This window comes from Procambarus clarkii, chromosome 2, assembly GCF_040958095.1.
Source record: "Procambarus clarkii isolate CNS0578487 chromosome 2, FALCON_Pclarkii_2.0, whole genome shotgun sequence".
NCBI lineage: Eukaryota > Metazoa > Arthropoda > Malacostraca > Decapoda > Cambaridae > Procambarus > Procambarus clarkii.
In genome coordinates, this window is record NC_091151.1 from 48,770,234 (window position 1) to 48,797,639 (window position 27,406).

The window sequence follows — 27,406 nt, forward strand, 5'->3', positions numbered from 1 at the left end:
GGTGAATGTGCAGGGTGAGCCACCAGGTGAGTATGCCAGATAAACCGCCAGGTGACAGTTAAGTAATACACACAAGATTCCAGGGTCAGACTTTAAGGTAGTTGATGCAGGATAAAACAGTTCTCAGCTTACAGTTTTGAAACACCAGCACCATTTCTAAAGAACCCAACAAAGTTTAAACAAGGGAGAAAGGGAAAGAGAGAGAGAGAGAGAGAGAGAGGAGGGGAGGGAGTGGAAGGAAGGGAGAGAGAGGGAGAGGATAGAAGAGGGAGAGAAGGAGAGGCTCCAGGCTGTTAGCAGTGTTAGTAAGACATGCTTTACGAACATCATTCACTACATAACAAATTTATAACTGAAACATGTTATCACTTTTTATTTTATTTATGCTGCTGGTTTCTCTCTCTCACTGATCAACGTACAAACATTTAAGATTAAAGCTGTTCAAATTGAGCGACCCACAGAAAGCCTGCAACAAACTATAATTAGGGAACACAGGGAGCTACTTGACCATGACCAGGTTAACAGGGTCGGTCCTGTTTACATACACTTATCATTAGTGAATAACGGGAGTCACAGATTTCGTGTTCTCAACACCCAATACATAAGTGAAGATCACCAAGCACCACAGGCCTACATTTGACATCTGAAGTGTTGATATTCGCGTGGCCCCACCTACACCCACACACGCACGCATGCACGCGCTCGCATGCACAAACGTGCGCGCACACATCAAAAATCTAAGTGTAGTTAAATAACCAGGATATATTTATCATCAAACAACCCAACATGTCTATCTGTTTTGTTGACAAACTGTCTATCACGTACAGAGTGTTTCAGAAATGTGAGAAGGAAAGGGAATAATCAGGGGGAAAGAAGCGCCAAGTCATTACGACTATATAGCACTGGGAAGGGGATAAAGATTGTGGATGGGACGGAGGGAAGAAATGGTGCCCGACCCACTTGGACGGTCGGGGATTGAACACCGACCTGCATGAAGCGAGACCGTGTGCTCTACCATCCAGCCCAAGTGGTTGGGCATTAACCAAGAAATGTGAGAGAATATACTTATTTTATCTGGAGGAGATGCCCACTCCCACCACACACACACACACACACACACACACATTCCCGTTGCCACACGTTGTAACGTCACATCCCGGCCACCATCACCACCACATACAACCACCAATCACCACCACCACCATACTCACCTAGCATTGAAGGCGGATATCTCTGCGTAGTTCTGTACCGAGCCTTCCTCGACGATAAACCGCATCCTCTGGAAGAAGGAGGCGGTGACGGCGGGAGGCTGCTTCCTCAGAAGGATGTCGATGGGGTCGAATGAGGTGAGACAGAGATTGTCCTTGAGGCAGGCAGGCGTGGTGCAGCACTCTGCGTCGGCACAGTCAACCAGACCATCTGTACACACACGTATATATAAATATATATACCGTTATCAGCCTATATTAGTCCACTACGGGCTCACCATAGCCCGTGCTACTTTGAACTTGTTCAGAGCAGCTGAATCTATAACAACATCGTTATCAGCCCTTCCCATATGTAGTTCTCAGTGTATATATGCATTGAGTTGAGCGCCTAATGCAGCACTGGAGAAATGCCCGACATATCATGGAACATTATCTAACACAGTGTACAGTTACAAACCCAACAAGGTTTCAACTTAGATTCAACGTTGCGGCCTCAATCACTGGCAATCATTAGAAATTTTAAGGCTAAAACCTAACATGGCGCACCACCTTACAACCATAGTGACCGAGAGGCTGGACCTGATGTGGCAATTGTGTTGTAATTACCTAAGTGTAACTACAGGATGAGAGCTAAGCTCGTGGTGTCCCATCTTCCCAGTACTCTTTGTCGTATAACACTTTGAAACTACTGGCGGTTTTGGCCTCCACCACCTTCTCACTTAACGTGTTCCAACCGTCTACCATTCTGTTTGCAAAAGAAAACTTTCTAATGTTTTTTTCGGCACCTGTTTCCTTAGCTTGTGTTTTGCACTGTGTGTGTGTGTGTGTGTGTGTGTATGTGTGTATGTGTGTGTATGTGTGTGTGTGTGTGTGTGTGTGTGTGTGTGTGTGTGTGTGTGTGTGTGTGTGTGTGTGTGTGTGTGTGTGTGTGTGTGTGTGTATTGAGTATTTACCAATTGTGGCTGAAGGATCGAGCAGTAAGCTATTGATTGAAACCTGAAGATTTACACTACGCCAGGATTTATCAAGTATTTACGCCAGTGACGAAACCTGTTCACCTTTCCTCAATCATGTCGGCGTCGTTTACCTTCCTGAAACAACTTATGAGCTCCATAGCACTACGAGGTTGTTCATAACAATAATAACCTTGGCTTGTGAAGTTTCGAAGACCACAAACAGTTTAATAAAGGCAAACAAAAGCCGTCATGATTAAGGAGAGTCGAACAAGGATATAGTTGCAAAAAGATGTGCAGGCGACGAGTCACAATAACGTGGCTGAAGTATGTTGACCAGACCACACACTAGAAGTTGAAGGGACGACGACGTTTCGGTCCGTCCCGGACCATTCTCAAGTCGACTTGAGAATGGTCCAGGATGGACCGAAACGTCGTCGTACCTTCAACTTCTAGTGTGTGGTCTGGTCAACAAAGATGTGTAAATTGCCTTGATGCATCCTACCAGCCACAAATCGTTAAACAATTACGGGCTATTCATGCCCGTGCCACCTCTTGGGGTGGCTTAATCTTCATCAATTAATCAATCATCAATCAAGCTACCTCCGTCATTATCCTTGTTGTCGTCGCACTCCGTCTCGAGCTTGACGGAACAGTCGTGCGCCTCCCAGTCGTTGTGGCAGCGACACACCCATTCCTCCTTGACCATGACGCATGCGCCGTTCCCAGAGCAGTCGCTGGGGCAGCCGGCGAGGGTACAATGGCGCCCGTTCCATCCCGTCATGCATATACACGTGCCGTTCTTGCACTGACCGTGCTCCTCACACCTGGAATTACGTCAACAAAAGTCAGAGGATAGTGTTTCATTAGGGGATAGATAGCTAGGCTCTATTAACTATATCCGGTATAGATAGGTAGATAAATATGCTCCTATATCACAACGAGCAGTCAGGTTGACTGGTAGACCCGTGGACCGATAGACCCGTGGACCGGTAGACCCGTGGACCGATAGACCCGTGGACCGATAGACCCGTGGACTGATAGACCTGTGGACCAGTAGAACTCACAGTAAGGTCTGAGCGGAAAAGGCTGGCTAGTAATGCCATTAAATAGCACACAACTATCGCCCTTCCCATTTATCATTTACGATAGAAAACTTGCCGTGTACAACATCAGATTGTTGAAACATGCACTAAAGTGGCACTGTTTCACCCCCAGAGGGCTGGTGTTGTGACCGTGTCTATCACGACGTTTTTACTATGTACGCACGAATTATGCAACAGCTGACGAAACCTGTACATCTTTCCTCAATCACAGTGACTTTACATTTGTTAAAACGTTTTCTAAGCTCCGAAGCACAACGAGGTTGTATGATGACAATAATCAACCTGGGTTGTGAAGTTCCATAGGTTGTAAACGATTTAATGAATGTAAAAGTCAATATGATTAAGGAAAGATGTAGAGGTTTCGCAAGTTATTGGATAAATGCGTGTTCCCTTGCACTGTTTTGAACCATGTGTTAGGATTCCAAGAAGCAGATTTAGCGGTATGACATCCATCCCTCCTCCTCCTCCTCCTCCTTCTTTCATCCTCCTCGCTTAGCCAGCAACATTTCTAATTTCAGTTTTCGTATCTTGCAATACGAGGAAAAGTTTCAGTAGCATAAATTTGATTGGGGTCCGTCCCGTGAGCCGGGTTAAATTGACCGCGGCTGTTGCAGGACACAGGGAGCGCTTTCTCCACGAATTTATTTGTCCGGGAGAAGTGCATTTTGGCGGAAAACGGAACCGATTGAGAATACAGTTTTTAATCAGTTAGATGTGTGGGGTGAGGGATGGGACAGAGGGATGGGACAGACCAGCTGACTGCTGACTCTGCAAGCTGATGCATCAGTTCGGGAAGACGAAGGCAATGAAATCTTTATGGTGATATTACCTTAAAACCTTATTATAAATGTTGACCTGCTCCAGACACTGTATCACACTCCTCATGTGCCACAGTTACCATGCTCCAGACACTGTACCACACTCCTTATGTATCACAGTTACCATGCTCCAGACACTGTACCACACCCCATGTGCCACAGTTACTCTGCTCTAGACACTGTACCACACTCCCCATGTGCCACAGTTACCATGCTCCAGACACTGTACCACACTCCCCATGTATCACAGTTACCATGCTCCAGACACTGTACCACACCCCATGTGCCACAGTTACTCTGCTCTAGACACTGTACCACACTCCCCATGTGCCACAGTTACCATGCTCCAGACACTGTACCACACTCCCCATGTATCACAGTTACCATGCTCCAGACACTGTACCACACCCCATGTGCCACAGTTACTCTGCTCTAGACACTGTACCACACTCCCCATGTGCCACAGTTACCATGCTCCAGACACTGTACCACACCCCATGTAACACAGTTACCCTGCTCCAGACACTGTACCACACACCCCATGTGCCACAGTTACCATGCTCCAGACACTGTACCACACACCCCATGTGCCACAGTTACCATGCTCCAGACACTGTACCACACACCCCATGTGCCACAGTTACCATGCTCCAGACACTGTACCACACACCCCATGTGCCACAGTTACCATGCTCCAGACACTGTACCACACACCCCATGTGCCACAGTTACCATGCTCCAGACACTGTACCACACACTCCATGTGCCACAGTTACCATGCTCCAGACACTGTACCACACACTCCATGTGCCACAGTTACCATGCTCCAGACACTGTACCACACCCCATGTAACACAGTTATCCTGCTAAACACGAGAGTATAATGACTTATAGTAGTCAGAGAGACTGAGTCGGAGGGATGAGAGTATTCTGCTTCCATTAATGGAAGAAGTCTAGTTAGACGGGTGTGAGACGGGAGGCCACTTGCACACGAGACAGAAAGAAGGGCAGACAGACGTCCTGAGCAGAGTCAGACCTGGAGTTGTAGAGTGCAGGACTGGCCAAGCAACAGCCCTCTCCAACCCCCCAACTGCGGTGGAAGCACTCTGGCTACCTGTCACAGGTAAAGCACAGCACGCTGGCTATAGGAATCAAAAAAAGGGCGAGACGGAATGCGCAGGAATAAGAGGGAGAGAAGGGTTAGTGGAGGATGAATGCCAAGTAGGTGGAGGATGAATGCTAAGTGGGTGGAGGGCGGGCATGACAGTGACCAAAGAGGGGCAGGTGGAGGATGGACGTCAAGCGGGCGGTGGAGGGTGGGTATGGAGGAGCTCGTCCTCCACCCAACACCCTGATTAATGAGCTCCCAGAACATTCTATTGGAAAAGTTTGGCTGGAGAGAATCAGTTAGGAGGAGAACTTTACGGCACCAGAAAATCTTTTTAACCCGTTTTGTAAACGGGGCTAAAGGTTGTTTCTTAGCCCCCCCCCCCTCCTCCTCTGGGGGGAGACACTACCCCTGGGGTACACTACTTCTCCCCAGGGTACACGTCTCCCCCCCCCCCCTTGGGCGAAGTTGTGTACCGTGGAGGGAGGACACAACGATACGGTCGAATCTCAAGTAGAATCTTTAAGTGTCTCTTGATGAGCAGAGATCAGAGTGTATGTAGGGGGGGGGGGGGGTTCACCTGGAGTTTACCTGTACAGCACCTGTTAGTCGGACTCGAGAGTTCTTCCAAGCATGGTCTGGGGTCAGCTGGTGATCCACCATGACCTCCCTCCACACCACTATCACGGTAAACACTCCCCCCCTCCACCATCCACCACAACCATCCACCACAATCTTCACCACAACCAACCACCACAATCTTCACCACAATCAACCACCACAACCTTCACCACCGCCTTAGCCATCAATCACTTTACCAAAAACTAACTGAATATCAATATGACCCCGAGACAAATTGAAGTTTCTTAAGAATTTTCACCACTCGGGACTTCAATTTGTCACATTCGCTGCGACGCAGATTAAAATCATGAGACATATTTGTCATAATATTAAAACTTTGAGAGATTGATTACAGAGTTGTTGGCGAGGTCACTAAGCCTACGGCCCTATACACACACACACACACACACACACACACACACACACACACACACACACACACACACACTTATATACACATAGGGTCTCGCGGCCGAGCGGTCAGCGTTCGGGATTCCCAGCCCACGGACTCGGGTTCGATTCCCGGCCGAGAGAGAAACAAGTGGGCAGTTTCACATATGCCTCTTTTTCAGCAGGCAGTAAATAGGTACCCGGGACATGACATAATCAACAGGAAGCAAAAGGACAACGATGAAAAAATGTATACAATAAAATGCAAATATTAAGTCTAAGCAAGTTTGCTTATTAGCAGAGAATGGGTGGCAATAACGGGGCAGCAAACAGCCAACCCACACACGAAATGAACGAGAAGTGTCAACATTTCGGTCCCTTCTGGACCAGTGTCAAGTGGTCCTGGATGGACCAAAACGTCATGGCCATCATCTCAGATATGTGACTTGGGTTCACTTAGTTGCTGGTAGATAACACAGGTACAAACATAGAAGAAGAAGGGCAGTACACTGTGCTATCTTCTTCCCTTGCCAAGGTATATACACCTCCAGGGGATACCCGATCAACCAGGCTGTGATTCCTTCGTCAAACTCCGCGAACAGCGGCGTTTGTCAACCTAGTTGACCAGACCACCACCCAGGAGGCCCGGTCAGTCACCGGGCCGCGGGGACATTGATCCCCGAAACCATCACATGGCATGACACAAGGCAGGTATATAAATAAACAACTTTCCCCTAAGCCCGTCTTTATTATGTCTATCAAGCAAGTCAAACAAGGGGAAAAAAATCCAAGTCGGTGTTAACCTGCAAGTGAAGCAAGAAATTCCGGTGGAAGAAATACACCTTGTAAACACTCTTGTTAAAACAGTTATCAAAATCCCTGTTTCAAAGTGGTAGATTTGAGCCTTGCGGGCAGGTGTTGAGTAGTCTCGTTTAGGAGGGGGAGAGAGAGAGGGGGGGAGGGGGAAGGGAGAGAGGGGGGGAGGGGATGTGGGGGGGGGGGGAGGGAGAGAGAGGGGGGGAGGAGGGGGGAGGAACCTTCAAATTGTCGGGGAGGCTGACTTTGAGACCACCCAGCCAGCCAGCCAGCATACTTTTTAATTAAAACTTGAGGGACACGCTACGAAGGTCTTGTAGATGGGGGTGGGTGGGTGGGTGGAATATTTAATCCACGCCCATCCACGCCCACAACACACCCACACCCACACACACACCCCCAATCACACCCACAACACACACACATTATAGATGCACCTAACCACACCACAGCCACATATAGAACACACACACTGCAGAAAATCCAAAAACTTTCAAATACTTTTAGACGTTCTGCCGGACGTTAAAGAACGCGACAAATCCTAGAGGAACATTCTGAAACTCTTAAAAGACCCGACTCGAAATTACTGGAAATTAGTTTCCAGACACTACAAAACTATATCTGACTTATTATTACACCATAATTATTATTATTCCGGGAAAGCTCCCACCACAACCACAACACCACAGATGGTGAAAACCTTCACCCAAGTTCACCATAACATGCCACAACAGTGAGCTCACTCAAGACACTCATTCGTCGTGTGTGTGTGTGTGTGTGTGTGTGTGTGTGTGTGTGTGTGTGTGTGGTGTGTGTGTGTGTGTGTGTGTGTGTGTGTGTGTGTGTGTACACTCACCTGGGATCACAGGTCATCAGGTTACAGCGGTCACCTGTCCATCCGGGGTTACAGAGGCACGCCCCGCCCTCACACCTGCCGTGGAACCCACAGTCCAGCCCACACACACCTGTCACCAGCCACCACACAAACACTTGTAATTACAACTCTTCAGTATCTATTCCAATCACACAGGTGTGTGAGCATATTAAATTACTGCACGTATAATATTATTATCAGTCACCATCATTATTACTGTGTAATACATTATTTTGACATTATATATAATTGTGAAAATATTTTGGCTGTAATTATTCAATAGAGGTTATATGACAAATTATTGGGTACAAAATTATAGAGGTTCACTGGGCGATGCTACAGGATAAAGAATTATCAAGGCCCACAGGGAGGTGCTACAGGATACAGGATTATCAAGGCCCACAGGGAGGTGCTACAGGATACAGGATTATCAAGGCCCACAGGAAGGTGCTACAGGATACAGGATTATCAAGGCCCACAGGGAGGTGCTACAGGATACAGGATTATCAAGGCCCACAGGAAGGTGCTACAGGATACAGGATTATCAAGGCCCACAGGGAGGTGCTACAGGTACAGGATTATCAAGGCCCACAGGAAGGTGCTCTAGGATACAGGATTATCAAGGCCCACAGGAAGGTGCTCTAGGATACAGGATTATCAAGGCCCACAGGAAGGTGCTACAGGATTCAGGATTATCAAGGCCCATAGGAAGGTGCGCCAGGATTCAGGATTATCAAGGCAGCCCGCAGAAAGTTGCTGTGGTGGAGGTACTCACGCTTGCTGCACTCTGAACCCGTCCACTCCGGCTCACAGATGCACTGGTTACTCTCCAGGTCGAAGTGTCCGTGTCCGTTGCAGTCTGGGAGGCACTGGAGGGCGGCGTCGTCCTTGCTGGCACAGTCAGGGCCCCGCCACCCTCGCTGACACACACACGTGCCGGACACGCACCAGCCGTGCCCCGAGCACGTAGGGTTCGGACAGTCGTCTGGTGACACGGAAGGAGATGGTTTGTTGATCAAGTGTTCGTATTGCATATTGCCTGTCTGTCTGTTCCTCTCGCGTATATGCTTGACTGTCTGTTATCGGTGTCTGTGTCTGTCTGCCCCTTTATCTCTCTCTTAGTCTCTTTCTGTCCATCTGTTTAGTTTTCTTCTTAAGTCCCGGTCTTCCCCTTTATGCCTATGTATCTCTATCTAAGGTAATATGTAAATTATTTATAATATAAATATAGTTTTTTTTTCATTTATATATATATATATATATATATATATATATATATATATATATATATATATATATATATATATACATATATATATATATATATATATATATATATATATACATATATATATATATATATATATATATATATATATATATATATCCTTCAACAATATTCCCCCCCTCCCCCTCAAGCTTATATGTCGACTTTAATAATTACACAAATAAAGCCCCAGGTTCGACCTCATGTATTACAAAAATGAAAATATACCAGGAGGAAAAATTACGAAAAAAACACAAAACAAATATCCACGACACACTACACAGTAAGCTACCCATGATGAGTGTACCATATACCTTATATCAAGGTACCTGATACCACTCAATATAAGGGTACCTGATATCACTCCACGATAAGGGTATCTGGTCAACCTGTTTTCGTTATAACACGTCGCATTTTGACGTATTGTTTACCTAAGGCCAAAAACTGTCATTACTAGTAAATGGTGGCAGCTGGTGGGATTGACATAATATCCCGTTTTCTGTTCGTAGGGAGGACCTCTGGTAAGTTAAGGCGCTCTAGAATGACAATTTCTTGACGTTGGGAACGCTGACAACAGAACCTGGAACCCTGATATGCCTATGATAGCATGCCTCTGATATGAAGATATCACAGTTAGATATCACAGTTTAGAAGATACCAGTAGAGACCAGAACTGACCTTCCTCGCAGAACTCGCCCTTGTAGCCCTTGGCGCAGCGGCAGCGCCCGTCCACACAATGTCCGTGACCGTTGCAATCAGGAACCTCACATTCATCATGACGGATGCTGCACTCCCGTCCCTTCCACCCCGGCCGACAGATGCACTCCCCGTCACGGTACTCACCGTTCCCAGAGCACAGTACTGGGCACATCACTGACAGGGTGAGACAACACACAACGTTACTCTTCGCTACACTTTCATGTTTTGACAAGACATGACTACAAGAAAGACATACAGTGAATTAGTATTTAGACATAATTTAGTATTTAAGACATAATTTAGTATTTAAACATAATTTAGTATTTAAGACATAATTTAGTATTTAAACATAATTTAGTATTTAAGACATAATTTAGTATTTAGACATAATTTAGTATTTAAGACATAATTTAGTATTTAAATATAATTCAGTATTTAGACATAATTTAGTATTTAGACATAATTCAATATTTAGATATAATTTAGTATTTAAGACATAATTTTGCATTTAAATATAATTCAGTATTTAGACATAATTTAGTATTTAAACATCATTTAGTATTTAAGACATAATTTAGCATGCTTATATACCTATGCAAGATACTTTTCCCTCTCTCTCTCTCTCTCTTTCAACAGCCATATTATTACATTTCTACTTTTAGGCTCGGTTTAAAAGCGAAATGAAAGGACGTTGATCAAAATTATAATTTAGTACATAAGGTCGACCTGAAATTTTCAACACGGTTATCTTGAGGTTATCTTGAGTTGATTTCGGGGCTTTAGTGTCCCCGCGGCCCGGTCCTTGACCAGGCCTCCACCCCCAGGAAGCAGCCCGTGACAGCTGACTAACACCCAGGTACCTATTTACTGCTAGGTAACAGGGGCATTCAGGGTGAAAGAAACTTTGCCCATTTGTTTCTGCCTCGTGCGGGAATCGAACCCGCGCCACAGAATTACGAGTCCTGCGCGCTATCCACCAGGCTACGAGGCCCCTGTACGGTACACAAATTTGAGGGAAATAAATAGGTATAACGAACAAACAACAGTTTAACATATACAAGCTGATAAACCGTGAGAAAAATAAAATATTTTGAGCCAGTAATCAGTTACACGTAAAATAACAAGAAATATATTATTAAACGTCATATTTAACTTGTGCTACAGAATGAGGAAGATGGCAAAGAAATGATAGCATGAAGCACCAGATTTATGGAGCGAGAAATGGTTAATGGAATTTAATGCAAAGAAGTGCATTATAATATAGGCTAGTGAGAGGGGGGGCAGACAAGCTGGGGAACATCTGGGCATGACACCAAAGTGGGTATGGATTCTGTTGTTCATAAATGATAAACACTGTTGCATCCGGGGGTAGACAGGAGAGGACGGGGCTGGTGACAGATCACAGCTGGTGGTAATACTAGCAACGGTGCTCTTAGTAGGTGAAGGTGTTCTGGAGACGGAATTCTCTCAGACCGCCCCTCCTTCACCCCCCCCCACTTATCCCCCCCCCCTCTACAGCTCCCCCCCCTCTCCTCCAGTCCCCCCCCCCACCACCTCCGAGGCACACGCTAACTCCAAAACTCGCCACATCGATGAAACTCTAAACACATCACAAGAATGTTTCACATTCCACTGAAAACTCAACTGTGAACGTAGAGAGGATAAAAAGAGAGGAGAAACACAATGAGAAGAGGAGGAGGAGGAGGAGAATAAACAATACGAGAAACAGATGAATGCACACGTAAGGTAATTATCAGGAGAAATCACTAAGCCAGTATGACTAGAGCAGGTGGAAAGGATACAAGGAGAGGAACTGAAGGTGTTCCTCTACCTAGGTAGGAAAGAAGAGGAGAGGGGAAGGTAATTGGTGGTAAGAGAAATGGGATGGAAGAATGTAAAGAGCAGTGTAGAAACGAAAGCGGAAACCTAGGGATGAGAAGATAAAAATAAGAAAAAAACTGAAGCAAGGGGGAGTATTGCGTAGTCACCAGGCTGGCCCTTGAGCGATAGCATCAGCATCACCCCTCGTCACTTTAAATATTAAAAAGTGACTTGACGAAACCCATGCAGTCATTGCATTTACACAATCTATAGAAACACTGCTTTCATGCAACAATGCAGGTCGGCGTTCAATCCCCGACCGTCCAAGTGATTGGGGCACCATTCCTTCCCCCCTCCCGTTCCATCCCACATCCTTATCCTGATCCTTTCCCAGTGCTATATAGTCGTAATGGCTTGGCGCTTTCCCTTGATAATTCCTTCCTTCAGTCTCTTGTAGTACTGGACCACTTGGGTACAGTCATGGATGGACTGGAAGACCAGCTGGTTCTGAGTTCTCGTAAGGAATTGGGTGATTGAAGGTCATTACAGCCACTTGATCCGCTCGGCTTTATCTTCGTATCATCTGAGAGTCGTAGCAGCAGCTTGAAAGACAACACACAAGAAAAAGGAACTGCAGCATAGCTGAATAACAAAGGCCTTAACACGAAGTCCAAGGAAGGAGAGAGAGAGAGAGGCCTGCCTTCTGTGGCACTTGGCAGGTGCCCTCCAGAAGAGAGATGGGAGGGGCGGCAGAGCATGAGGGTGTTGGTGGGAGGGGGAGATGAGCAGGAAAGGGAGGAGAGGAGGGAGGGCGGAGGGGCGAGGCAGTGGCGCGGAACAGGTAAGACGTGTGAGGGCGGAGCGTGGGAGGTGGGAGATGACTGTGGCTCACACCCTCTATCCACATATCCGCCCACACATCCACCCTTCCCCTTCTAGCCTCCCCTTCCCCCCTTTACTTTCCGCCCCTCTCACTCACCTCTCTCTTCCATCTCGACCCCATCCCACCCCCGTCAACCCACTCGCTGCCCCAGCCGCCCACCCACCCGCCCGGCCTGTCTGCCCGCGACGGGCTCACCAAAGGCGGGTGTCTGGTGCTGCGGGCACCTCCTGGTGGTGATGGCGGCACTGTCTGCTGCTGCTGCTGCTGCTGGTGGGGGAGGAGGGGGGGGGATACACCGCGCGCAGAGACATACACCGCGCGGACACCAGGACATACACCGCGCGGACACCAGGACATACACCGCGCGGACACCAGGACAAACACCGTGTGGACACCAGGACATACACCGTGTGGACACCAGGACATACACCGTGTGGACACCAGGACATACACCGTGTGGACACCAGGACACACACCGTGTGGACACCAGGACATACACTGTGTGAACACCAGGACATACACTGTGTGGACACCAGGACATACACTGTGTGGACACCAGGACATACACCGTGTGGACACCAGGACAAACACCGTGTGGACACCAGGACATACACCGTGTGGACACCAGGACACACACCGTGTGGACACCAGGACATACACCGTGTGGACACCAGGACATACACTGTGTGGACACCAGGACATACACCGTGTGGACACCAGGACACACACCGCGTGGACACCAGGACATACACCGCGTGGACACCAGGACATACACCGTGTGGACACCAGGACATACACCGTGTGGACACCAGGACATACACCGTGTGGACACCAGGACAAACACCGTGTGGACACCAGGACATACACCGTGTGGACACCAGGACACACACCGTGTGGACACCAGGACATACACCGTGTGGACACCAGGACACACATCGTGTGGACACCAGGACATACACCGCGTGGACACCAGGACATACACCGTGTGGACACCAGGACATACACCGCGCGGACACCAGGACAAACACCGTGTGGACACCAGGACAAACACCGTGTGGACACCAGGACAAACACCGTGTGGACACCAAGACATACACCGCGCGGACACCAGGACATACACCGCGCGGACACCAGGACATACACCGCGCGGACACCAGGACAAACACCGTGTGGACACCAGGACAAACACCGTGTGGACACCAAGACATACACCGTGTGGACACCAGGACATACACCGTGTGGACACCAAGACACACACCGCGTGGACACCAGGACATACACTGTGTGGACACCAAGACACACACCGCACGGACACCAGGACATACACCGCGCGGACATCAGGACATACACCGTGTGGACACCAAGACACACACCGCGCGGACACCAGGACATACACCGCGCGGACACCAGGACATACACTGTGTGGACACCAAGACACACACCGCGCGGACACCAGGACATACACCGCGCGGACACCAGGACATACACTGTGTGGACACCAAGACACACACCGCGCGGGACACCAGGACATACACCGCGCGGACATCAGGACATACACCGTGTGGACACCAAGACACACACCGCGCGGACACCAGGACATACACCGCGCGGACACCAGGACATACACCGTGTGGACACCAGGACATACACCGCGCGGACACCAGGAAATAATATCTTCCTCTCAGGGACACGTAACTCACCAGGGTAATGGTAATCAGTGGTAATAAAGGTAATTATGACGGAATTATTGGGCAGGAGAAGAGCAATTAGCGAAGTAGTTAAAGAGACCATATTGTGGCTTGAGTAATTAGCAGATGGTAATTAGCTGACGAGAGGCTTTCCAGCAGGCCCTGTAGGTGATAGATGTGCTAATTCAATTATTGGAGGCTCTGAGCCTAATTATCCATGATAAAATAGGCCATTAGTAGAGCAAAAAAACACGTATATGACAGGAACAAAATGTGGTTTTAACCGAGTACCTATAATATGAGGTGTTATAGGGAACGAGGCAGCAGGTGAACGGTCCCAACCCGCCTCCACCACCAACTTGTGTAGCAGTTCACCGAACAACTCCTGCCCAACAACAAGTTTTGATCGTTGATGATTAAGAGTTATTCCCAGAACGTCAAATCAATTGCTGTGATGAGTACAGGAGGGGGGAGAGTGTAATCAACAGCCTCATCGATCAAATCATCGCAGGAGAAGCCTGGCTCCAAGCCGAGCTTGGCGAGTAGAACTCTTCACAACTCACAACAGGTAAACCACAGAATCACAACAGAATACAACCCTTCAACACGAAGATCCTGAACACAAAATCTAGCAGTGACTCCAATCAGGGAACTGAACAACGTGACAGATAGACAACAGATATCCGGCTTGTCATGAGAGCTCCACCATCTAAACTCCCCACCTTACCTTGAGGTGTTTTCGGAGCTTAGCGTCCCCGCGGCCCGGTCGTCGACCAGGCCGTCGAACCCACACCACCACACCCAACACACACGACGACCTTACAAACGCACCTTCCCCACAAATAATCCCTACACCCAAAATACGAGGACTGGGTACACCCAGATCCTTCTACACCTGGAGAAAATATCCTTGGATAATCCAGTGTGGGGAAAAGATACTTGGCATCAAACTAATGTAAGGATTAACCCCCTCACTCTATATTATCCTTCCATTTTAGCATGCCAGATTGGTCTCCATCAGCAAGAGGATGAACAGACACAACTGTCATTTCAGAGACGGAAGGCTTCAGTTTGCCGTCAGATTGAGAGTGACAGGTAATCTCTGGTGATATGACCCCTGTCTCAATCCTCCAATAATATAGTCACTCCCAGAAATGGCTGTGATCGAGGAGCAAAACCTGTCTCAAGGTTTTCACATGATTTATTATACCGTAGTTAACATGATTACCAAAATAGGTGATGGAGTTGTGGTCGTGGTGGTGGAGAGTGGTGGTGGTGGAGTTGTGGTGGAGAGTGGTGGTGGAGAATAGTGGTGGAAAGAGTGATGCAAGTTAACCACCATAAAAACACATACACCATATTGTATGGCTCTTAAAACATATACATTACAAATTTAAATTTAATATTAGTAAATCGTTACCTTAATTTTTATTACCAAGAAAGAGCATATAATTGGCCATGTTGCCAGACATCACAGGTTAAGGCTGGCAAATGAGCCTAGCAGCACCAGAGAATGTATCAGACTGGTTGCACAGTCAACCAACAGGTGGAGACTCGAACCATTTGGCATAGGGTGCGTAGCCCTGATGATGTCGGTACTTCGGTACTTCGGTACTTCGGAGAGAAATTAAATTCCCACGAAGCAAGAAGTGCATCCCTACCGGGCAGTCTAAATGGGAATATATATATGTGTGTGAGAGAGAGAGAGAGAGAGAGAGAGAGAGAGAGAGAGAGAGAGAGAGAGAGAGAGAGAGAGAGAGAGAGAGAGAGAGAGAGAGAGAGAGAGAGAGAGAGAGAGAGAGAGAGAGAGGAAATGCCGTAAACAGGTTGAATGAGGCAGGAGGAATGTGTGAGAGGGGGGGGGGGAGAGTAGCATAGGCCTATGCTGAAGAAAGAACCTTAATTAGTCAACAGCCAATTTCACGCTTTACTGCACACAGCGAACAGCCAATAAATACCTTTTGATTTTGTTAATACTAATTTCAGAAGAAAAAAAACTTCTTTAAATAAAACAAAAACGTCATAGACGGTAATTTCGTTAGTAAATATATTAGTTTGTGAAGTAAACACCACAAGAATGTTGAAGCTCTCGCAACCCTCGGGGGTAAAGGCGTATATATCGATTTTCGTGAAATTCGCAAGAAATCACATACAAACATATAATGCGAACCCCACGTGCTTAATTATGTGCCAGGTGAGGCCCCCTGGTATCCTCAATATGGGCTACTACAGCCCCAGCATTCACTAACCATCCAATTACTGGTCTTTCCCTCCCCACCCCCCCCCCCACACACACACACACTATCTCACCCAACCCCCCTCCACCACCCCCTCACACACACACACACACACACACACACACACACACACACACACACACACACACACACACACACACACACACACACACACACACACAGGAGAAAATATAACATAGATTTTTCGTCACTAAAGTCGCTATAAATAAAAAGAGACATGGCTATGACGCAAGCATAATGTGATATTAACAGAATGGTCTTACAAAAAATCCTGTTCCACATGGGAGGGGGCAGGAAAGAGGTATTAATAAACCAAAAAAAAAAAAAGGTCTATTCCACAGCGAGTACATAAAGAGATCTTTTACAATATTAAGGAAGTGAAGATATGGAATGAATAAGATACTCATACGATGATCATCACCTTCCATGATGAAATACCTCCCCCCCCCTGAGTAACGCACCACCAGTACTCGTACACTGAGAGGCGGGACCAAAGAGCCAAAGCTCAACCCCCCGCAAGCACATATAGGTGAGTACTGAACTCTCCTCTCCCGCTGTCTGGGCTTAAGCCTTTCTGCATCGAGCCTGCGCGCGCACATGTGACGTCAGCGATGTTTCTCAACTTTGAGACAGGTCCGCAAGTCCCAGGAATAATACCAAAATTTGTACCCAAATATTATGGCTGCTATCGTAAGTTATCAATGCAATCGAAGAGTAAATACAGGTACATGTATCACACGTCTTGATAACGGTTCAGGACTTGATAACGGTCCAGGACTACTTGATAACGATCCCAGATGGACCGAAACGTTATATCTTCACCATCTTCTGCGTTGTAGTTAGGTTATCATACGATATTGTTGCCACGATATATAGCTAGAGAAGAGTATTACTGTACTGACTTGAAATTCCTTTTATTATTGGATGAATCCTAACTAAATCCAACCCCTTTCCCCAAGAGAGATAGCTTGTTAAACGTGAAGGGGCGAGTCCGTAGAGTTTTATGACACAGTGTGACCTCCCCCTAAACGTTCGCCAGACAGTACTCACCTAGTTGTGTTTGCGGGGGTTGAGCTCTGGCTCTTTGGTCCCGCCTCTCAACTGTCAATCAAGTGGTAAGTGCGACACAGTCGTTGCCAGGATCAGGTTGGGTTACCTGTGGCAGGTGGTGACCTCGTGCCTATATTTCCTTAACAAGCTCTTGAGACACTGTAACCATCCATATGACAAGCTCTTGACACACTGTAACCATCCACATGACAAGCTCTTGACACACTGTAACCATCCATATGACAAGCTCTTGACACACTGTAACCATCCACATGACAAGCTCTTGACACACTGTAACCATCCACATGACAAGCTCTTGACACATTGTAACCATCCACATGACAAGCTCTTGACACACTGTAACCATCCACATGACAAGCTCTTGACACACTGTAACCATCCACATGACAAGCTCTTGACACACTGTAACCATCCACATGACAAGCTCTTGACACACTGTAACCATCCACATGACAAGCTCTTGACACACTGTAACCACCCACATGACAAGCTCTTGACACACTGTAACCATCCACATGACAAGCTCTTGACACACTGTAACCATCCACATGTAACCTCTTGGCCATACTGTAACCCTTTCATATAGGTGTGTGCAGGTACCTCCTCATATATTCATAGAACGAGAACAAACCTTCAGAACATCATGGTTAGGTTGACCAGACCACACACTAGAAGGTGAAGGGACGACGACGTTTCACAATCGACTTGAGAATGGTCCAGGACGGACCGAAACGTCGTCGTCCCTTCACCTTCTAGTGTGTGGTCTGGTCAACATACTTTAGCCACGTTATTGTGACTCATCGCCTGCATCATAGTTATGGCTATTTCTTAGTGTTGTGCAGATTTCAACACACATGTTCAAGACGTATATTATAGTCGCTGACATTGGCCTGTCATTCAGACGATCACGGTTCATGCAATTTGGAAAGTGACATTATTGTGATCTTTAAACATATAATCGTCTGGCATAATTACTCCCAAATCTTTAATGTTATTTTAGCGGATCAGTAAACATCGATTTCTGGTGCGTCCTCAGTATATCGCTAATGTCTCTGTCATCCGTGAATGTTCCATCTCCCTTTAGCAATGAACCGATACTAGAAGCGCTTTACGATTTGGATTTTCCATGGGGGGGAAGAAATATTTTGGATTTATTTCAATTTCGCTAATTGCCGTGCGCCTCCGCTCTCTTGGGGGGCTATACGAGGCTTTCAATGTTCGCTCCATATTTCACATTTCACTAGTTATTTTGGTGATCTGGAGAAATGGACGTTTATATAATTGTGATTTAATTTCTTCGCGTGTGGAGGTCATTGTTAGTGTTCTTGTGAAGTGTGTCTTTGTGTCTTGAGTATATTGATCTTGAGTATTAATCTTGAGCATCTTGGTCGTTAACCAAACCATGCACTGTGCTTTCTTGGTCGTTAATCAAACCATGAACTGTGCTTTCTTTGTCGTTAACCAACCCATGAACTGTGCTTTCTTGGTCCTTAATCAACCCATGAACTGTGCTTTCTTGGTCGTTAATCAAACCATGCAATGTGCTTATCTTGGTCCTTAACCAACCCATGCACTGTGCTTTCTTGGTCCTTAATCAACCCATGAACTGTGCTTTCTTGGTCGTTAATCAACCCATGCACTGTGCTTATCTTGGTCATTAACCAACCCATGCACTGTGCTTTCTTGGTCGTTAATCAAACCATGCAATGTGCTTATCTTGGTCCTTAACCAACCCATGCTCCTTATAGCACGTCGCATTTTGACGTATACTTTACCTGAAGGGCAAAAACTGTGGTGCTAGAAAACGGTAGCGGCTCGCGAAATTGACATATTGTCCCGTTTACTGTTATGGGTTCTCTGGTAGGTTAGGGTAAGGCACTTTAGTACGACAAGTTTCCTGACGCTGAGAACGGTGACGAGAACGGGCTGGGTTAACAACTCCCACAACCTCAACAACCCACCGTCCCACTGACTTACCCTTTTTGCTAAACTCTTCCCCACACCAACCTTACAACAAGGTTATCTGGTGATCTTGAGATGATTTCGGAGCTTTTTAGTGTCCCCGCGGCCCGGTCCTCGACCAGGCCTCCACCCCCAGGAAGCAGCCCGTGACAGCTGACTAACACCCAGGTACCTATTTTACTGCTAGGTAACAGGGGCATAGGGTTAAAGAAACTCTGCCCAATGTTTCTCGCCGGCGCCTGGGATCGAACCCAGGATCACACGTCCAGCGTGCTGTCCGCTCGGCCGACCGGCTCCCTCCCAGGTCCGTACAACCATATCACTACAGCAACCCATCACACAACCACTGCATTCTAAGCCTAAAAAAATACTGCAACGGTATTCCAAGTAAACAACTACAACCCCCCCCTCCCACACACACACACAACCTCGGGACGGTAGCGTTAAGAGCCCACCACAGACTATCCTCCTGATCCACTAACAAACGACCCATCAACCTTCAACTTCCACTACCAGTGTCCTACAGATAAGGCTCAGAGTTCCCCCCCCCCTCCCATCCTTCGGACCCCGAGCTACGTCCCTCCATCCCCCCCCCCCCCAAAAAAAAGAGTCCTCGCCCCATCCCACCTACGCCCCCCCCCCTTTCCCATGAACCCCATTAGGCATGTTCGATTTTCAAGTAATAGGAGAAGGAAAGGGGAGAGTCGCATCTTCTTATCGACGGTCTGACAGATTAACTCTTGAAGGGCATCATTAGCTGCCTAGACGACACAACCTCTATATCGATCACTTTGTTTGTGGGGAAGTAAATAAGGAGAAGGAAGGAAGGGAGGGAAAGAGGGAAAGAGAGAGAAAGAGAGAGAGAGAGAGAGAGAGAGAGAGAGAGAGAGAGAGAGAGAGAGAGAGAGAGAGAGAGAGAGAGAGAGAGAGAGAATGACGTACACACACATATATATATACTTATATATACTATCTTCAAGCCGCTTCCTACTCATGGCCCAAAAATCCCCCAAAAATAGGACATTTCATACACTGCATCACATTCAGGTCAACTTGTCCCTATTTCAACTCACTACTAACAAAAAAGAGCCAAGCTAACTTATAATATCCTAAACTGACCTAGCTTTCACCATGGCATGCTTAACCTAGCCTATCCTATCCTAGCCAAGGCCAAGCCTATCTTAACATGTCAAGGGATCGAAGAAAATCGTTGCTAACCGGATGGAGCAAGTTGTAAAAGGAATCGATTTATCAGGAATAACTTTTAAAATTTGCCAGCGACAAATTACACGGAATACGGCTGGGCCTATTCAAGATAACAAGGATGGTTATGGCAGGTGAATTCCGTGACAAACTGACACTAGCGCGGCCTCCTGCAGGTATATGTATTGGGTCGTCTCACATCAATAGAAACCGGGAACAAGGCCCACCACATTAATCACAGAAAACAGCGGGCTACAGCTATTTTAAGCCCAGACTCAATCTTGCGGGAAAGTGATTACATACGGTTCCCCGCTGCGACTTTTCTGGTGAATCCTGAGTTTATTTACGGCGGTGTTGATGATGATACAGGAGTGAACGTGCTACCCGATGGCCGTAATACTTCAGTGTCACTCTAGTCTTTTGTTAATATTACTGAATGAGGAAACGGAACTATGGTTTTTTGATAACATACTCAGGAAGCTTCACACTAGAAATGTGAAAGTACATATTAAAAAAGCACGCAGATGCAGCTACATAAAGAGCACTCAGAGAAAAACTTGCTCTTTGATTCTAAATACGTATATGCTTCTCCTACCACCCTTTCATTATTATTATTCCACACTTCATCATACAAGGTTACACAGTAACACAGTAGAAGAACTCCCAGAACCCCATCAAGCAGGTGTCATAGATGACAGGTTACGAACTGTCGACATTAAGAGGGAATAAGGGAAGTTTTCCCTTAGAAGCTGCTGTAGATTTCTACGAACTCCGACGCCAGACAGGAACCGAGGATGGACAGGAACCGAGGATGCAGCGGGCGTTGCCCCTCTGGATCGCCACACTGAGGCGCTGGAAGAGAAAGCTCACCATTCTAGGATCTCTTGTTTCTATATGTGCCATATAGTTTTATCGCTTTGAGAAGATGCGCTTGTAATTAAAAATAGATTAAATCTACATGGCGATTGGCGAGCTAACGAGCCTTACAGAGTCATCGCCCCGGGGCCCAAGCCACAGACCAATGTGTATAAGTGGAGCTTTAGGAGGAATAGCAGCAGATGCTGCGGTGAGGGCAAGCAACAGTAGCGGTGAGAGCAGCAGGAACAGCAGCTGTTGCACCACTACCAGCAGGAACAGCAGCTGTTGCACCACTACCAGCAGGAACAGCAGCTGTTGCACCACTACCAGCAGGAACAGCAGCTGTTGCACCACTACCAGCAGGAACAGCAGCTGTTGCACCACTACCAGCAGGAACAGCAGTAGCAGATGCAACAAAAGTAAAAGCAGGAGCCCCAGTAGCAGCAACGTCACAGTTCGTGCTACAGGTTTACCCTCATTTCTTTCTGGCATCCAATGCAAAAGATGTGCTCGCCCCCCCCCCACCCCCACCCAACTCCTCCATTTCCTCCCTTCCGTCTTTTCCTCGTTCCGTCCCACCTCGCTCCGTCCCACCTCGTCCCGTCCCACCTAACCCCGCTGGGTGGCAAATGGTGGGTCGGACTTTGATTAATAGGACGATATCAGAGTCCTGCTGGTAACTCAATATCCCCCCCTCCTTCTGCCTCTCCTACACCTCCACCCTCACCCCCCCCCCTCCTTCATCCTACACCCCCACCCACTCCACCCTCACCCCCCCTCCTACATCCTACACCCCCACCCACTCCTCCACCCCCACTCTCGCACCGCCCCACAATACCCAGCCAACACAGAAGGAAAAACAAATATAAATAAGGAAATATTACAAATTAGAAGCACGCATTACTGAATATCATTGGATGTTTGTCTGAAGTACAGAATGAGTGAGTGCTACGGACACAGTTACAGTGCCTTCAGTATGTGAAGAGGAGCCGGTCGGCCGAGCGGAGAGCACGCTGAGGCTTGTGATCCTGTGGTCCTGGGTTCGATCCCAGGCGCCGGCGAGAAACAATGGGCAGAGTTTCTTTCACCCTATGCCTCTGTTACGTAGCAGTAAAATAGAAAATAGGTACTTGGGTGTTAGTCAGCTGTCACGGGGTGCTTCCTGGGGGTGGAGGCCTGGTCGAGGACCGGGCCGTGGGGACACTAAAGCCCCGAAATCATCTCAAGATAACCTCAAGATGTGTATCTGATAGATTAGGAGTCGAGATAGAGCAAGAAGTTTAATATTGGACGAAAAGTTGTAGGGAAGATGCACGTCAGGGAATGTTGGGTCAAGTGTTTCCATGACAATTATTGCAGAAGCTATTAACAAAAGGTCTCAATTACAGGCTAATGCGGGTCGGAGTTCAATCCCCCCCAACGGTCGAACTGGTTTAGGCACAATTCCTTTGGGCTCCATGTCCTCATATCCCTTTTAAGTGATATATTGTCGTGTCTTATTGCAAGCTATTCTAGGACAGACGAGACACAAGCTATAGTGAGAGAAATGTGTTGGTGGAGGATGACCTTGGCCTGAACGCCCTCGAGACCACCAGGACTGGAGGAGTCTTACATGACTGTGTTAAGGGGTAATCAGGCCAGGTCAGGTCAGGTCAGGTCAGGTCAGGTCAGGTCAGGTCAAGTCGATTTAGGTAAAAGCCCGTCCCCTCAGGCTCCACAATGGTACACAGACCACAAAGCCCGTCACCTCAGGCGCCACAAAGGTAAACACAGACCACAAAGCCCGTCCCCTCAGGCGCCACAAAGGTAACCACAGACCACAAAGCCCGTCCCCTCAGGCGCCACAAAGGTAACCACAGACCACAAAGCCCGTCCCCTCAGGCGCCACAAAGGTAACCATAGACCACAAAGCCCGTCTCCTCAGGCGCCACAAAGGTAAACACAGACCACAAAGCCCGTCCCCTCAGGCACCACAAAGGTAACCACGGACCACAAAGTCCGTCCCCTCAGGCGCCACAAAGGTAACCACGGACCACAAAGTCCGTCCCCTCAGGCACCACAAAGGTAACCACGGACCACAAAGCCCGTCCCCTCAGGCGCCACAAAGGTAACCACAGACCACAAAGCCCGTCCCCTCAGGCGCCACAAAGGTAACCACAGACCACAAAGCCCGTCCCCTCAGGCGCCACAAAGGTAACCACAGACCACAAAGCCCGTCTCCTCAGGCGCCACAAAGGTAAACACAGACCACAAAACCCGTCTCCTCAGGCACCACAAAGGTAACCACGGACCACAAAGTCCGTCCCCTCAGGCGCCACAAAGGTAACCACGGACCACAAAGTCCGTCCCCTCAGGCACCACAAAGGTAACCACGGACCACAAAGCCCGTCCCCTCAGGCGCCACAAAGGTAACCACAGACCACAAAGCCCGTCCCCTCAGGCGCCACAAAGGTAACCACAGACCACAAAGCCCGTCCCCTCAGGCGCCACAAAGGTAACCACAGACCACAAAGTCCGTCCCCTCAGGCGCCACAAAGGTAACCACAGACCACAAAGGTAACCACGGACCACACACGAACCAAGCGTTAAGCTACAGATGATAGCAACTGCTTTACGGGGAAATTTAAGCTTAACGAGGACGCCGAGAAGGACCCATTACGCCACATCCACTCGATCGAACGCACATCCGTAGCACGATATTATTACGCAATTAACCAAGACCGCTTGCCCGCCCTCGACCAGCCCATATACGCAGCCTCACCCACCCATCCACCTGATCTAGACACGTCCCTGCTCATTAGTAAGAGGAAGCGAACAAATGGGGATGATTTAATTTCACAAAATCACCTCATTATTTACGCTGTTAATATTTACGTATATTTATTTGTTATTTACGTATACCATCAGTGTCCAAACTGATGTGCATTTACGTAAGGATAGATAGCCTTAGAACCAAGGCATGATAGCTGTAATGATAACAAGTGGTGGGGGTAGTTACAAGTGGTGGGGGTAGTTACAAGTGGTGAGGGGTAGTTACAAGTGGTGGGGGTTGTTACAAGTGGTGGGGGTAGTTACAAGTGGTGGGGGTTGTTACAAGTGGTGGGGGTAGTTACAAGTGGTGGGGGTAGTTACAAGTGGTGGGGGTTGTTACAAGTGGTGGGGGTAGTTACAAGTGGTGGGGGTAGTTACAAGTGGTGGGGGTAGTTACAAGTGGTGGGGGTAGTTACAAGTGGTGGGGGTAGTTACAAGTGGTGGGGGTTGTTACAACATCAGAATTTAGACCAATATCTATCCCTGGTAAATTTGCGTGAACATTTTTCTACTCGGCGAGGTGATTCTTCAAACTTTATTCCAGCTGAGAGAATATGGTGTGTGTGTGTGTGTGTGTGTGTGTGTGTGTGTGTGTGTGTGTGTGTGTGTGTGTGTGTGTGTGTGTGTGTGTGTGTGTGAGGAGTGGGAGGAGATCCTTCCGTTGTTCTTGGGCACAAGCTCTCTCTCTCTCTCTCTCTCTCTCTCTCTCTCTCTCTCTCTCTCTCTCTCTCTCTCTCTCTCTCTCTCTCTCTCTCTCTCTCTCTCTCTCTGAAGGAGGCAACCACTTGCGTGCGAGGGGAACTGTAGATAAGATACATTGGGAAGAGGGAGAGAGAGAGAGAGAGAGAGAGAGAGAGAGAGAGAGAGAGAGAGAGAGAGAGAGAGAGAGAGAGAGAGAGAGAGAGAGAGAGAGAGAGAGAGAGAGAAGGGGGGAGAGGCAGGGAAGATAGGCGGGAGTGTCAGCCAGCCTCTTCACACACAAGCACCTCATTACGTAATTAGGTAATTATATGAGCACACATACGCCTGTACACACACACACACACACACACACACACGCACACACACACACACACACACACACACACACACACACACACACACACACACACACACACACACACACAGGAATTCACAGCACGAGGGAGGTTTCTGGTTGTGATTTAGACTAGTGAATAGCCAGCCAGCTGTGACGCTCGGACACTGAGGGAGAAACAAAGACCACGGCGCAGGAGAATTCAAGATGAAAGTGGAATAGCCCGCGGAGGAGGAAACACTGACTACTGTACGTATTATGTGCATGGGTGCTTGCGTATACCTGCGTGTGTATTCACCTAGTTGTATTCACCTAGTTGTATTCATCTAGTTGTATTCATCTAGTTGTATTCACCTAGTTGTATTCATCTAGTTGTATTCACCTAGTTGTATTCATTCACCTAGTTGTATTCACCTAGTTGTATTCATCTAGTTGTATTAACCTAGTTGTATTCACCTAGTTGAATTAACCTAGTTGTATTCACCTAGATGTTTTCATCTAGTTGTATTCATCTAGTTGTATTCATCTAGTTGTATTCACCTAGTTGTGTTTGCGGGGGTTGAGCTCTGCTCTTTCGGCCCGCCTCTCAACTGTCAATCAACTCTTTCTACTACTACTACTATTTTTTTTCCCCCACACCACACACAAACCCCAGGAAGCAGCCTGTGACAGCTGACTAACTCCCTGGTACCTATTTACTGCTAGGTAACAGTGGCATTCAGGGTGAAAGAAACTCTGCCCGTCGTTTCTCGCCTGCACCCGGGATCGAACCCGGGACCACAGGATCACGTGTACAGCGTGCTCTTCGCTCGGCCGGCCGGCTCCCTACACACACCCCTGTGTGTACTCACCTTGTTGTACTCACCTAGTTGTGTTTGCGGGGGTTGAACTCTGGCTCTTTGGTCCCACCTCTCAACTGTCAATCAACTGGTGTACAGATTCCTGAGCCTATTGGGCTCTATCATATCTACATTTGAAACTGTGTATGGAGTCAGCCTCCTCCAGATCACTACTTAATCCATACCATTTGTTAACTACTCTGACACTGAGAAAAAATTTCTAACGTCTCTGTGGCTCATGTGGGTACTAAGTTTCCACCTGTGTCCCCTTGTTCGTGTCCCACCCGTGCTGAAGAGTTTGTCTTTGTCCACCCTGTCAATTCCCCTGTGTGTGTGTGTGTGTGTGTGTGTGTGTGTGTGTGTGTGTGTGTGTGTGTGTGTGTGTGTGTGTGTGTGTGTGTGTGTGTGTGTGTGTGTGTGTGTGTGAGCAGACGTTTACCTATGTACGCCTATCGCCTATTGCAATGGACCTACAGAGCCTCTTGCTTCCTCTCATACCTACGGTTGAGAGTTACCTTTCTAGTTCCTTTCTAGAAAGGAACTAGAAAGAAACTAGAAAGAACTAGAAGTTTCTAGTTAGCTTCCGAGAGAGAGAGAGAGAGAGAGAGAGAGAGAGAGAGAGAGAGAGAGAGAGAGAGAGAGAGAGAGAGAGAGAGATTATAGACATGAGACAGAGGAGACCACTTCAAGGTTTAAAATGAAAGGAAAATCAGTAAGGAAGTAGGGATTTCCTGGCATGTGAGAGGACCCGGATTGGTGGGGATGGGGGGGGGGGAGGACGGTCCGTCACCACCACCACACTACCACCACCACACCACCAACACCACCACCACACCAACACCAACACCACACCAACACCACCACCACACCAACACCACCAGACCACCACCACCACACCAACACCACCACCACACCAACACCAACACCACCACCACACCAACACCACCAGACCACCACCACCACACCAACACCACCACCACACCAACACCAGGGGCCTCGTAGCCTGGTGGATAGCGCGCAGGACTCGTAATTCTGTGGCGCGGGTTCGATTCCCGCAGGAGGCAGAAACAAATGGGCAAAGTTTCTTTCACCCTAAGTGCCCCTGTTACCTAGCAG

At 47.8% G+C, this 27,406-nt stretch overlaps 1 protein-coding gene across 3 annotated transcripts in view; it reads right to left on the minus strand.

Moving 5' to 3' along the window:
- Positions 1 to 27,406, minus strand: part of LOC123762245 (teneurin transmembrane protein Ten-m) — a 312,258-nt gene that overhangs the window by 19,434 nt on the left and 265,418 nt on the right. For all 3 annotated transcript variants that reach the window (XM_069325657.1, XM_069325651.1, XM_069325644.1), the window contains 5 exons: positions 9,840 to 10,034; positions 8,670 to 8,879; positions 7,877 to 7,985; positions 2,765 to 2,988; positions 1,212 to 1,419 (listed from right to left, as the gene is read on the minus strand). In XM_069325657.1, coding sequence (XP_069181758.1) covers positions 1,212 to 1,419; positions 2,765 to 2,988; positions 7,877 to 7,985; positions 8,670 to 8,879; positions 9,840 to 10,034 — 946 coding nt within the window. The remainder of the gene's footprint in view (positions 1 to 1,211; positions 1,420 to 2,764; positions 2,989 to 7,876; positions 7,986 to 8,669; positions 8,880 to 9,839; positions 10,035 to 27,406) is intronic.